This window comes from Tyto alba, unplaced genomic scaffold (genome assembly GCF_018691265.1).
Source record: "Tyto alba isolate M040663 unplaced genomic scaffold, T.alba_DEE_v4.0 Super-Scaffold_38, whole genome shotgun sequence".
Lineage (NCBI taxonomy): Eukaryota > Metazoa > Chordata > Aves > Strigiformes > Tytonidae > Tyto > Tyto alba.
This window is the reverse complement of record NW_024881313.1, coordinates 38,281,119-38,294,010: the sequence shown is the minus strand read 5'-3', so window position 1 is coordinate 38,294,010 and position 12,892 is coordinate 38,281,119. Positions and strand designations below refer to the sequence as shown.

General features: G+C 37.0%; 1 protein-coding gene across 7 annotated transcripts in view; it reads right to left on the bottom strand.

Moving 5' to 3' along the window:
• Positions 1-2,153: 2,153 nt before the first annotated feature.
• NKTR (natural killer cell triggering receptor) overlaps positions 2,154-12,892 on the bottom strand; it is a 43,246-nt gene continuing 32,507 nt past the window's right edge. For 5 of the 7 annotated variants that reach the window (XM_042801852.1, XM_042801854.1, XM_042801853.1 and 2 more), the window contains 6 exons: positions 11,956-12,101; positions 8,018-10,954; positions 7,688-7,783; positions 7,308-7,367; positions 6,357-6,449; positions 2,154-4,710 (listed from right to left, as the gene is read on the bottom strand). In XM_042801852.1, the coding sequence (XP_042657786.1) occupies positions 4,632-4,710; positions 6,357-6,449; positions 7,308-7,367; positions 7,688-7,783; positions 8,018-10,954; positions 11,956-12,101 (3,411 nt within the window). In that variant the 3' untranslated portion in view covers positions 2,154-4,631. The remainder of the gene's footprint in view (positions 4,711-6,356; positions 6,450-7,307; positions 7,368-7,687; positions 7,784-8,017; positions 10,955-11,955; positions 12,102-12,892) is intronic. The other 2 variants (XM_042801855.1, XM_042801856.1) reach the window with 1 other exon arrangement.

Sequence of the window (12,892 nt, the reverse complement as noted above, 5' to 3'; positions counted from 1 at the left end):
GGACATAATGCCAGGGTGGGGGCTACAAATGTTCACGAGCTGCGTGGAGCTCAGCACCTTCCACGTTAGACCATCCTTTAGGTAAAGACATTGGCTTTTTCAAAGACAGATACACATCGCAGCAGAAATAGCAATTAATACCCAAATGAATTGCCCACCCCCTCTTTCTGCATCCACCATGAGGTTGAAATATTACCTTCATTATTAAAAAAAAAAAAAAAAAAAGCCAATGAACTGCCACAGACCGATTTCATGCATGGGATCTTATCTACTTCAGTGGGATTACATGGACGTTATTAAATTCAAGACTGGGTCCCTTTAATTGTTCATATAATTTTTAAACAGTTTTAACCTACTGCAGTTAAGCAGCTAAAGCATTTTAAAACCAGGTGGAAGGTCATTACTGCTTCACCACCGTATTAAAAAAAAAAAAAAAAATAATTATTTATATGGCTGCTAAATAGGGGCGGAGCATGCAAAGCTTTATCTTCTCATGATTTAAATCCCAGGCAGCGTTCCGTTTGGAAATTACACCAGATGGATTCCAGAGTGCAGCTCAAGGTCATCTAAATACTGTGTTCTGCTCCAAACTGTAAGCATGATCATCACGAGCCACACAAAGCCATCAACAGAAATTTAATACACTGTCAGATACTTGGTGATCTTCTGAAAGAGCACTTTAAATGCTTCTTACCCTCGAGTGCAAGGACACAAATAGCCCTTGTTTAAAAGTGATACAGGAGGAAGGAAAGCTCTCTGCACGTCGGTATCGTAGGAAAAGTGCATTTATGCTGCTGCTTTGTAAAGACGTGCTTTAGAAGAACTAGTTGTTTGATAGCCAGATGGTTCATTTAATATTGTCTTAGTCTAAGCAAGTTAAGTGACTCACCTGCAACTGGAGACAGAGCTTGCTCCTACAGAGCTGCACCCAGCAACATTCTGTGCACTATGCAGCGGATAATCCACGCCAAAACAACCGCAGATCTACAGACCTAAACTTATTTAGAACTCCCCCGCCACCCCTCTTTTTTTTTTTTTTTTGATGAAAACACTTAGACTTGAATCATAATTTTACTACACTGCAGGATTTCAGACTTAAATAGAAAAAAAAAAAAAAGTCACTAATGAGTAATACCTAACGGGGCGTCAGCGACTCTATTTTTAACGCCGCGTGCCCCAGCACAGCGCCCGGCTCGAGGTGATGGCCTGACCTCTGCGGCACCACGAGAGCTGCCCCGGGATCCTCATCTTCATCCACGGCCCAGAACAGGGCTTTTTAAGCACAAAAAGCAATGTTATTTATCTAAAAGAAAGGTTGTTGACTACCTCTCCTGCTTACGCTAGTGTCTAACATTTCTTACGCTACTGGTTTTGCCTGCTCTGTTTGATGTAGCCCTTCACCCTTTCCCTACCTTAAATTACTATTTTTTTTTTTTTTTTTTTTTTATACCTTTCATCACTATTGCTCCTATCACCTGGAGTTCCTACTTTTCCCATCTACGAGTTCTTGTGCCTCCTCCAAGGCAGTGATCTGAAGTTTGGGAAATGCCAGGTTAACTGGATCACACTAAAGACTAAACCAAAAAACAAGGAAACACTTCCACTTGCCCTTTTTACCTTAGGCCAAGACACTTTGCCTTTCCCTTAGAACAAAGCTGGTATTTTCCAATGAAATCCAGTTTTTCTGGAACAGAAGGTCTAAAAGACTAGTGGATTAGTTTGCTGAGCCATTACATCTGCTGACTTGAACTCATACCACACTTCCAATACGTTACGGAAAGGATGTGGGAATGTGTATTTGGGAAGGAATATTTAGCAAAATTGTTAAACTCGGCCCACTGAGAGATTTCCGTGTAGACCTGTTAAGTGTATCTTCTCACAAAGGATAGGAGGCTTTTATACATCTTGAGGAAATGGCGAGAGCTCAAATCACTTGGAAATTTCAAAATATTTGTTCCTCCCATGACTATTATGTAAACCCAGTACAGAGCCTTGCTGAGGAATCACTCTATGTAGGTCAGGAGAAGGAAAGGCAACGTGGATGTAGTCTTGCAAGGGACAAAAGCAGATACAGAAACTGAAGTATATTTTTAATTTTCCTGCCTGTTTCTCTCAAGCAGCCACGGATTTTTCCAGATGTAGAGAAAACAGCATTTGCAGATATGTACAAAAGTTTATTTTACAAACAGCAACTACTTTTGAATAACAAAATTGCAAAAACCTAGAGAGACCGACCTTAGAAAACCAGCGCAGGGGTACATTTTCTATCTGAAGCACAATTTAACAGACTTCACTAAGTAAAAATACTTCCCCCCGGTCCCTCACACCCCTCCCTGACCATCTCCAGATGGAATTTCTTTATAAAGCTTTAGTTCAAGATATGAAATAGATGTTAGTGGCATTGCAGTAATTTTGGACAACTTAAATTAACTGATTGACCATGTTGCTATTACCTTTTCCTGGTCTTAGAAAAAGTCAACTCAGATGTGAAATATGACAAAGTCTGATTCTGGAACAACATTTTCTCTAAGAAGTGTTGAATGGCAATTTTTATATTTGTGTATTTTGTTACACCCATAACCCACTAATTCTATTTTCTCAGTAAGGGAAAAAACAAGTTGTACTTACAACTATGAAACTGCAACAACCATGATCTCGAGTTAGCAATGAAACGCTCAGGATTCTAAAATGGCTGTTACTGTTTGAATCGTGTCTGAAAATGTATACTGACTTGAGTAATAAATGTACTTAATGTTTAACAGCATCAGAAGCTTACAAAATACTGATTTGAAAGGATTATGTGGACACACTTTTCCACTGAACCGTAAGAGTAGGAAGGGTGTAAGTCCAGAATTTTGGGTTCTTCTACAAAGTGAAAAACCTGCCTGACAAATTCAGTTTTAGGAACCTGCGTGCAAACGTCTTACTCAGCTGTTCACGGGCAGAAATGGAGGGCATCATTAGTCTTCAAACTTCACTTTGAACTTTCTTTCCGTTTCAGAAGCGTACCAAAAGCTAATTTTGGATAGCTTAATTCAATCAAAGAGACAGTATGAATTGACGTCTAAGCAAGAAATTACCGCTTTTAATTTTCAAAGCTGTTAGGTCCTGATGAGATTTAAAAAAAAAAAAAATTCAATATTTGAAAACATTTGAGAAAATGAAAGCATCTCAAGATATTACAGAAAGTCAGTAATGAAAACTATTATAATACAACAGTACTCATTAGCTCTAATAAAGCTATGTTAGCCTGTTTTCCCACTACAGACTCCATTTTTCAGGTTACATTATGCCATTAAAAAAAAAAAAATGTTTCTTAGTACACAACTTTCTAAACACTGAAAAACTTTACAAATTATTTTATATCAACTCAATTAGAATTTTGCAAAAATTACTCAATGCTCTTCAGTTTAAATCCATGGGGGTTTTTTGCAAACTGTTTACCTGTAACATGGAGTCATTTTTGGTATTAAACTTTGCAAGTATTGTCCATGCTTTTTATCAGGCATATTGTTGTAGTCATATCACTTTAACAATATATAGTTCAGTATCTGCAATATTAATATCTGATATTCCCTATGGCAAATGGGATACGTCTACAGACATTTTATAAAGGAACCATTATGGTTTATTTTCTCAAAAAATTACCATCACCAATTTTTTAAAAAAGTATTTTGAACAAATTCATGATATACTCAGTTTACAACAATTCAACTTCAAAACATGTTGAACTATGCCAAGCACTGTAATAGGAATTGAAATGAAATTCAGAAAGTGTTTAGAAACACTTTTTTTTAAGATTCCCAACATTGCTGTTTATCATAAAATCCACTTTCAAACATAAAAGTTTAGACAAGTTGAATATTAAAATCAAAACTCATTCATCACACTTCTGCTCACTGCTTGTCAGTTTGACAATTCCCATTGTGCATAATCTCACCGTTTTCAGCAGACTTGTGTAATATCACAGTACAGTAAGGATTAAGACAGAGTGGCAGTCTTTGTTTTCATCACCTAGCTGTTGTGTATTTACTGTACATAACGCAATCATCAACAAACAAGACAGCATGGGACCCATCTTCCAGCGCCAAAAAAAAAAAGTATTTTAACAAACTAGAAATGGCAGCTTTTGTCAGAAGTTTTCTTCACAGTTTTATAGTTGATAGCATGTATTTCATAGAAACAGGCAGAAAGCCTGAAGGTGTTTATAAACATACTTGAAGACAGTACTGATTGCTGCACCCAGAAAAGTAGAGGCAGCAAATTCACCTAAGTGTCATTCATGGCTTGGAAAATCCAATTCAAGGAAATAAAACTGTTTTTTTTTTGTGTGTTTTTTTGTTTTGTTTTGTTTTCTTTTTTTTTGTTGTTGTTTGGTTGGTTTTTTTACCTATTTTGTAAAAGTAGCATTTAACAAAAAAAAAAAAAAAAAAATCAGTTGAGTTGAACTCAGTACTTCGCTCCACAAGTATACAGTCAGTCAAGTGAGTTCACTGTTAAATGGTAAAGTTTCAGCTAACTCAGTAAACACCCTTCAACTTCACTTGTGACACTGTCAAAACAGTTTTTAACATAACACTGACAAAAAAAATAATCATGAAATACAGTTTCCATCATCAAAAGAAACGTTTTCAGCTATATCTGCTGCTTTCACTGGGACTTCGATTGTTAGAGTAACTGCGATCGCTTTCACTGTCAGAGCCATAAGATCTACAAAGAAAAGATTAAAAGGCCTCAAAATTGTATTTTGAGCTTCAAATTCAGAATTGCATCATGTAAAAAAATTGTCAAGACAGATACAGATGAGACAAGAAGAAAACACACAAGAAGTCTTTTACAGGATCGTATTTCATATAACTGAAGCATTCACGAAGGGACACTCAAAATCAAAACAATCCTTAACTTTGCATGATGAAAACTCTGTGCAACTCAAGTCAAACTGTATTTGTAACTACAAAAGTTTCTTGCTTTCTCCAATACAGCCAATCATCCAAACTAACCGTTTCTGTAAATGCCAATAGCTGACTGAAGTATATCCTAACAAATATAATTTTACATTGCGAGTGTTTCTCAATTAAGATAATTTCACAAATCTTTGCTTTATATATTGCAGTTTTTCTTTTGAGGAAGGATCTTTAAGAATTTGGCCCTGTAACGATAATGGGAGTGTGTGAGTGCCTGCAGAATGGAAGCTGTAGATTAAAATGTTTTGGCTTATCCAGAAGAATTCCAAGCTCAGCACCTGGCCAAATACCAAGATAGAGTCCAGATCTTTTCAGACAAGCCACAGGACATACTCAAATTACACAGAATAAACTTGCATGAGAGATTTTCTAACCTCATGCCTGTAAGGAAAGCTTTCTAAATGAAAGATGGGCATATCCTATCCAACATTGTTTCTCTGAAGCTTCCCAACTTCCTGAAACAATGATTTTGTAAGTCTTATTTCCACACTCTTCATCAATCTCATTAAATTCCCCTCAAACACAAGATGAAAGTTGTCTCTGTCAGAACTAGATGGGGAAAGGGGTGAAAGCAAGGCTATTAAGGGTTGGTACAAAGTTGTGAAAAACGAGTACGAGGACAGCAGAGGATGAAAAGTTACAGTAGTCTCAGATCTGCCTGATTTACCAGTGACTAATATGGGACACAGTAAAAGGTACAAAACAAATCATCCCTGACATTCACTACCTCCCCTGCCTCTCTCTCATTCCACTTCTCATCTTTTTGAAATGTGCTCACTTACTAAACTTTTATATAATTCCCCTGGACTCAGCAGAATAAAATTTATCCTAAATTCATCAGAAGCACACTGCATGTGCTGTGTGCATCTTTCAAAATATGTTCTAGGAAGTTAAAAATTAATTCTGGATAGCATTGGAATTTCTTACTTCCCTTCCAGATTTTTTTTTTTCAATTCACTTTTGCAGTCTAACCAAAAAGACTTTACCATCCAATGGAATTCTTCGCATACCAGGTAGCTTTTAATCTGTAACAGGGCACTCTACTGGCATCTTGAGAGCTAGTTCACTGTAGTTTTTAAGAAACATTTAGAATTATTAAAAAACCCCAAACATGCTTATTTTGAATATATACATACAATGAACTGGAGCTTTCTCAATCTTTCTTATCCCCGTTTCTTTCCCATCCTCAAATTTAGTATGTCAGAAATTCCGATTTCCTCAATCACACACTTACATTAATTTGAACTGATTTTAATTATTACTTTTGGTAACAGTGCATTTTTTTATGCTTGGGGGAAAAAACATTAGCCTTCACAAATATTGTAAGTATATATTTAGCAATTTTTTTTTTTGCATAAACACAGTGTCAAAGTCACGCTAGCAAAAACGTACCTGGATCGCCTATCATAACTTCTCGATCTTCGATAGCTGTCACTCCTCCTACTTCGACTTCTGCTGTAGTAACTATCATACGTGTATGATCTACTTTAAAGGGGAAAAAAAAGTAATTTTAAATTTACAATTTCTTGTCTAAAACACTATGTATTTTAAATGCATGCTTTAAAGACATTTACACACAGAGATAAGTGGCTATATAGAAATTGCTTTTGAATAATGTGGCAAACAGTAATTCTGCATTTTATAAAAGTTTAAATACAAGAACAAGTGTCTGGTTTAACCCCAGTCAGCCACTAGCCACCACACAGCTGCATGCTCACTCCTCCTGCCTCCCAGTTTGATGGGGAGGAGAATCAGGAAGGAAAAAAAAAAAGGGATTAAAACTTATGGGTTGAGGAAAGAACAGTTTAATACCTAAAATAAAAAATAATAATAAACCCAACAAGAATAAAATAATAACTGTAATGAAAAGGAATGTGATACGAATGAGAAAAAGAAACAAAACCCAAGAAAAGGCAAGTGATGCACAATGTAATTGCTCACCACTCACTGATTGATGCCCGAGCAGCAATTCCCTCTCCCAGCCAACTCACCCCAGCTTATATGAGCCTGACATTCTATACTATTTGTAGATGCAGTAAAAATTTTGTTTGCTAATACTCCTGAAAGCAAGTAACGAAGTGACTCAGTTTATAACTCAATTTTAACAATAAAGGGAAATGTGTTCAGTATAACTAAGCTCACATCATCATCTGCAACTGTAATGCCAGAATGATTTGGTTATTTTCAGCTTTTAAAAGTGTCTTATGTTGATTTTGCTTTGATTGAAGTCGCTATCACAATAGTATATTTTTAAGTACCGTAGATAAAGGAGATATTCTTGTACTAAGATATTTTTCTCATAAGTACATTTATTGCAGAGTTTGTATATAATATAAACCGTACCTGGATCGACTGTGATGACCATAGGAACTACTTCTGGATCTACTTCTACTATAGGTCCAACTGACAAAAACAAAAACACAGAGGCACTTTAATCAGAAACAAGTGCTGCAGAGAACAGGGGGAGAGGGGAACAAAAGGAGAGGAACATCATTTGCTCAGAATTCCTTATCCACACTACCAAACATTAAACAAAATTATTTTTCAGAAACAGGACATTTGGAGATCTAACTTGCACGTTTCAAGTCGAATACTTCAGACTGCAGTATGCCTAGAGAAGCACATTTCCACCTGGCTCAGCGACTCACGCATCGGACCGCTGCGCCTCATTGACTGGTTTTGTAATACCCCCCCCAGCACTATCTCCAATCAGAGGAACTCACCTACGACTCTTGTAACTGTGGTAAGAACTACTTCGACTTCTTGACCAATCTCTACTATACCAACCTCTGCTTCGGCTTCTTGTATAGCTTCTTGACCTACAATTGATGAACAACTTTGAAAACCACGTAACAGGACGTAACTGAAGAGCAGCAGAAAACAGGAAGCCAAAGCATTATAAAGCTTTATCTTTTAAGCTAAAGATTTATTCCATACTCATCAAATGATACCGGGCTGTTTAAAAGGAAAACACAAGTTGAAAAACATGCCTTAAAAATATCAGAACTTTCAAGTTAACACAGTAGGCTGTGGGAATCGCACAAAGTTCTTACCGATATGAATATGTCGAACTTCGGGATCGACTTCTTGAGTGGCTGTAGGATATGGACCTTGTTCTGCGTCTGGATTTAGATTCAGATTTACTTCGTGACCTACTGAGACTCCTGGAGGGGCTATTGTCATCTCTACTTGGAGACTCCTCCTCACTGGAACTTTCTTGGTTCCTTGGCCTTCGATTTAGCCGTGCTGTTTTTCTAACTTCGTCAAACAGAGAGCCAGGCCTTACTTTATTTTTAGCCTTTATTTCAATTCTTAAACCTGCTGGTTTAGGCTCTGGGGCTGAAGCTACGTTCTTAACTTCTGCGGCAGTGTTAATTGTTGCTGGTTGTAAGTTACCAACACCTTGCAAAGGCTTCCACTTATTATCTATTATATTGCTTTGTGTATTTTCAGTAATTTCACTTTTTAAACTACAGTCTTTAGCACCGGATACAGGGACAGAGTTATTTTCTTGCCTTCCCATTTCTTTTTCTTCTTTAATACTAATGAAGTCTATAATATTGTTTCCTAGTTTGACAGCATCTTGTTCAGGGGTCTCAACCTGTAAATCTTTGTTTATACTAGCACTTAAAGCCTGAGGTTTAGTAGTGAGAATGACAGGAGACAAAACTTCCACATCAACCTTCCCTGGTGAGTTACGATCTGGAGTACAAATCTCCATGTTGTCATCTGTCTGAATAACATCTTCTAATCCATTCTGGTTACTTTCTTCATCTTGTTTAATCTCATTCTTGGAAACAGTCACATTCATTCCTGAGTTTAAAATACTGGTTGAAGCATCTGTCTCAATGCAATCTTTGTTAAGGTTACTGGGATCTGGTGAGGCATTACACGTAGTGTTGTTACCTGGAAGGTTTTCACCTGTAGAAGACTTTTCACCAACTCCCATTTTATCTTTGACTATTTCATCCTTTTCATAAACTTGTTTTTTATCCTTTACATCCCTGGTAAGCTGCTTTTCTTTTTTATCATCCTTGGTGACTGGCTTTTCATTTATCTCATCGTCATCTTCTTCGCCAAACTCCAGGGGGGGCTGCCAATGAAACATTTCTTTTCTTTTCTGAACTTTGTGCTTCTTCTCCTTTTTCCCTTTTGACTTTTCTTTTGATTTTTTGGAATGTGATTTTTTAGGAGTTTTTTTTGATCCATGTTTGTGTTTTTTTGACTTTCCTCTAACGTTTGTTGAGCTAGAACAAGAACTCTCAGATTCCGAAGACGACAACGGTTTGCTTGTCTTCCATGTACAATCAGAATCCAGAAAGCCTTCTGAAGAATTTGATTGTTTTTTTATCCTTTTGGTAACACTAATCTCTGTATCAGATCCCGATGTGGCCTCTCCTTCTTCTTTACTAGAGGAGGGTCTGGAATCTCCTCTATTATGCCTTGCTTCTCCTCTTTCAGAGTTTGATTCAGAGTCCCATTTACTACCCGAATAGGATTTTCGTTTAGTTTTTGCACCACCTCTAGGCTGCTCAGAGGATTTCTCTTTAGCTGCTTTCTTTTTAGCACGATCAGAATCCTGTTCACATTTGGATTTCTCCCCCCCTCTCTCAGAACTTAAACTATTTTTATCCTGTTTCTGAGTATCTCCTTCTAATTGAAAACGGCCTTCTTTTTCTTGGGCTACTTTTATTTTGGCAGAACGCTCGCTGTCAGTAGAGAAGTCTGAAGATGATAAACTGTCACTCTCTTTCAATCCTTGAGAAGACTCATCATAGTCTTTTGTACACTTATAAGGGAGAGTACTTTCAGAGCTCGTTTCTTGCCTCAATTTAAGAGACTGAGCATTTTGATCACTGGATGCAGATTTTCTTTTGTTTCTGTGTCTATCATCATCACTGAGGGAATAATAAGATGTTGACTCACTATAACCTGACCTGTCACTGTGGTATTTACTCAGTGATGGTGATCTGCCAGAAGAACGAGATTTTGTCCTAGAGCTAGACGGACTCCTAGATCTCGTGTAAGATCTTGAGTATGACCTACTTTGAGAGGATCTGCTTCTTGATCTCAGCCAACTATCGGAGCTTCTGTCACTACGATATTTGGAATAACCGCTTCGATCGCTATCTGAGCTCCTTTGTCGCTTATGATAGGTGGAAGAAGTGTTAGCCTCTTTAATGACTACTAAATTGAAATTCATTTGTGGGGGTATTAAATGGGTTGTTTTAGCTTTCATTTCCTGAATGCGTTCATAAGATGGCTTCCATGGTTTCTGCCCAGGTTTCCACCTTGAAGGTGGTGGGCTATCACTTAAGGGTATAACAGGGAGGTTTTCTGGGACAACTGGTGGTATGACAATTTTATCGCTTGGGAGTATAACGGCTCTTACAGGCTCAGAAGTCTTGTTCAACTTATTTTCATTTAATCGTGTTGAAATATTTCGGGGAGAATTGGAAACCGTCTTTTGATGCCTAGGGTTAGAACTTGACCTTGACCTGCTTCGAGAACGTGATGATTTAGAGGCTGATCTTGATCTAGAACTTCTTCGGGAATAAGATCTTGATTTAGACCTGGATCTGGATCTGTAGTACGAACGAGTCCCTCTGCTTGACAAAGTTGATGAGCTTTGGTCTTCCTTATCAGATTTAGACCAGTCTCTTCTGGATGAACGTCTGGAAGATAATGAAGAAGAACGAGACTTCCTCTCACGATCACAAGATGATTTTGTCCTCCTGACGAAGGAATGAGAGGATTCTACATCTGAAGAGGCTGATGCTTTCTTTTTTTTCGTTTGCTTGTGCTTCTTGAAATGCTTCTGCTTTTTAGATTTCTTTTTATGTTTCACCTTCTTTTTCTCTTTCCTGTGCTTTTTGTGATGGCTAGAATATCTCACAGTACTTAGATCTGAATAACCGTTACGTGACCAAGATCTCGATCTCCGGGATGCGTTTTTTTCATCCCATCTGCTTGTACATGGGTCACTCAACCTAGAAAACAAACAAGCCCCACACTTAATAAAAATACTTTAAAAACTTCAGATAAACTAAGTATTTTCCTTTCCCCACCTTCAATGCAATTAAATTTTTAAAAAATTCACACCCCCCCCACACCCTTTACTACCAGACAACTGTGTTTTAAATGAGCTTGTTACACTCTTAAGATACAGAATTATATCACTATCAAGAGAGCTACTTCTGTAAGAAATGAATCAGCCAACATCTGCAAATTTTGCATATTGTAGAACCTGTGTAAAGAGATTTAATGTTTTAACTACCCTAGTCCACAGGACTTTGACCTCTACAAATATAGGATTTTTAAGCCATGTTTAGATACAAATTTTAAAACATAACCTTATTTAGTTCCTTTTATATACTGTGTTCAGTTTATTGCTGTATTGCAGTCTACCAGCTAAAAGAATACTATCAGAAACATTCACAGCTATTCAATAATTATTACATATAAAATATCCTTAAGTTTTCCTTTTGAGGTTTCTCTATCATAATTTGATAGAAGCTCATGTTTAGTACCAAGTCATCAGAAATTCTGGAGAGCTGGCTTCCATCACAGGCTGCAACTGCAGAAAGAACACGTAACTAAACCAATATAGGATTCAGTTGTCTTATTTGGTATCTGAAGAAACCATGTAACCAAGTCAAAAGCTAAAGGAAATCTGACATGACCAGCTCTATGGAAAGCAACAGGAAACTGAACAGGTCTGTTAGTTACTTCTTAAATAAGCATCCAAGATGGCACCATCAGAAACCACTCTTCTGACCTTCTGACACCTTTGAGCGTGTTTATCTGGTGTCACAACAGCAGAGTAGAAAAGAAAGTTTTCCACTTCTCTTTTTGGAATTTAAATACAATATGTTAATCACAAAAATATTTACTTTTTTGATTCAAGCATGAATGACATGATACATCCTCACAATCAATTCAAGCTTGTGTAAAAAAACAAAGACATTTAAATCTGTAGTTTGGATCTTACTTATCGCCTTTACTCCACTTTTCTCCACTAGGTGGTCTGTACGTTCGTAATCTCTGCATTTCCTCTTTCCAGTGAGGAGGGGTCTCACTGCTCTCATCATCATCAGATTCAGAACACGATCGTGATCGAGGCGGGGTGTGATATCGCTGTGAAAACAAAGAAAGGTAGCTGCATAATGTATTTTTCTTTAAAAGAGCCTGAATAATATAGAAAAGCTATGGTGCCTGTTACACAGATTTTGCATGCATCTTTGTAACGCAAGTCAGATAACATTATCCATGCAAAGTCCATGAAGAAAACAGAAATTCTAGATTCTGTGCCAAAAATACCCACTTTTGGTATGCATCTATCCCCATATGAGACTGGATTACATAGCTGTGACTTTTCTTACTCTGACAGCGTTTCACAAAGCTTGAGAGGGGCCAGCAGCTAACCCATTTTCTCAAAATATAAAAGGAAAAATCAAGGAAGAAGTCATAGATTCCCTTTAGGTAACACCTTTTGGAATAATACAATTATTGCAGATAACCAACTTTTTTTTTTTCCACCATACTCAAGCACAGATGTTTCACTTCAGTTAGCAGACACTTAACTGCTTGTATGAGTAAAGACAAGCCCTATTTAAAAAGTAAACTCTTCAGAAATAGGAATACAGTTTAAGACACCTTTCAAGCAAAAAAAAAAAAAAAAAAAAAAAAAAAAAATCACAGAAGTGTAATGAAGCTTCACACTTAAAAAATTATGCTCAGGCACAGCATTTAAGTAGGCAATAAGAGCTATTTGTGCAGTAGAGAAAAAACTTTAATATTGCTAACTCATTATTTTCCATTACCCAGCTGGATACACACTTAGGTAAATTCTGTGAGGAAATTCGATGCTCCTTGACTCAAAGAAAAACATCTGGATTTTACTCAATTATTTGGAGCCACTTATAAAA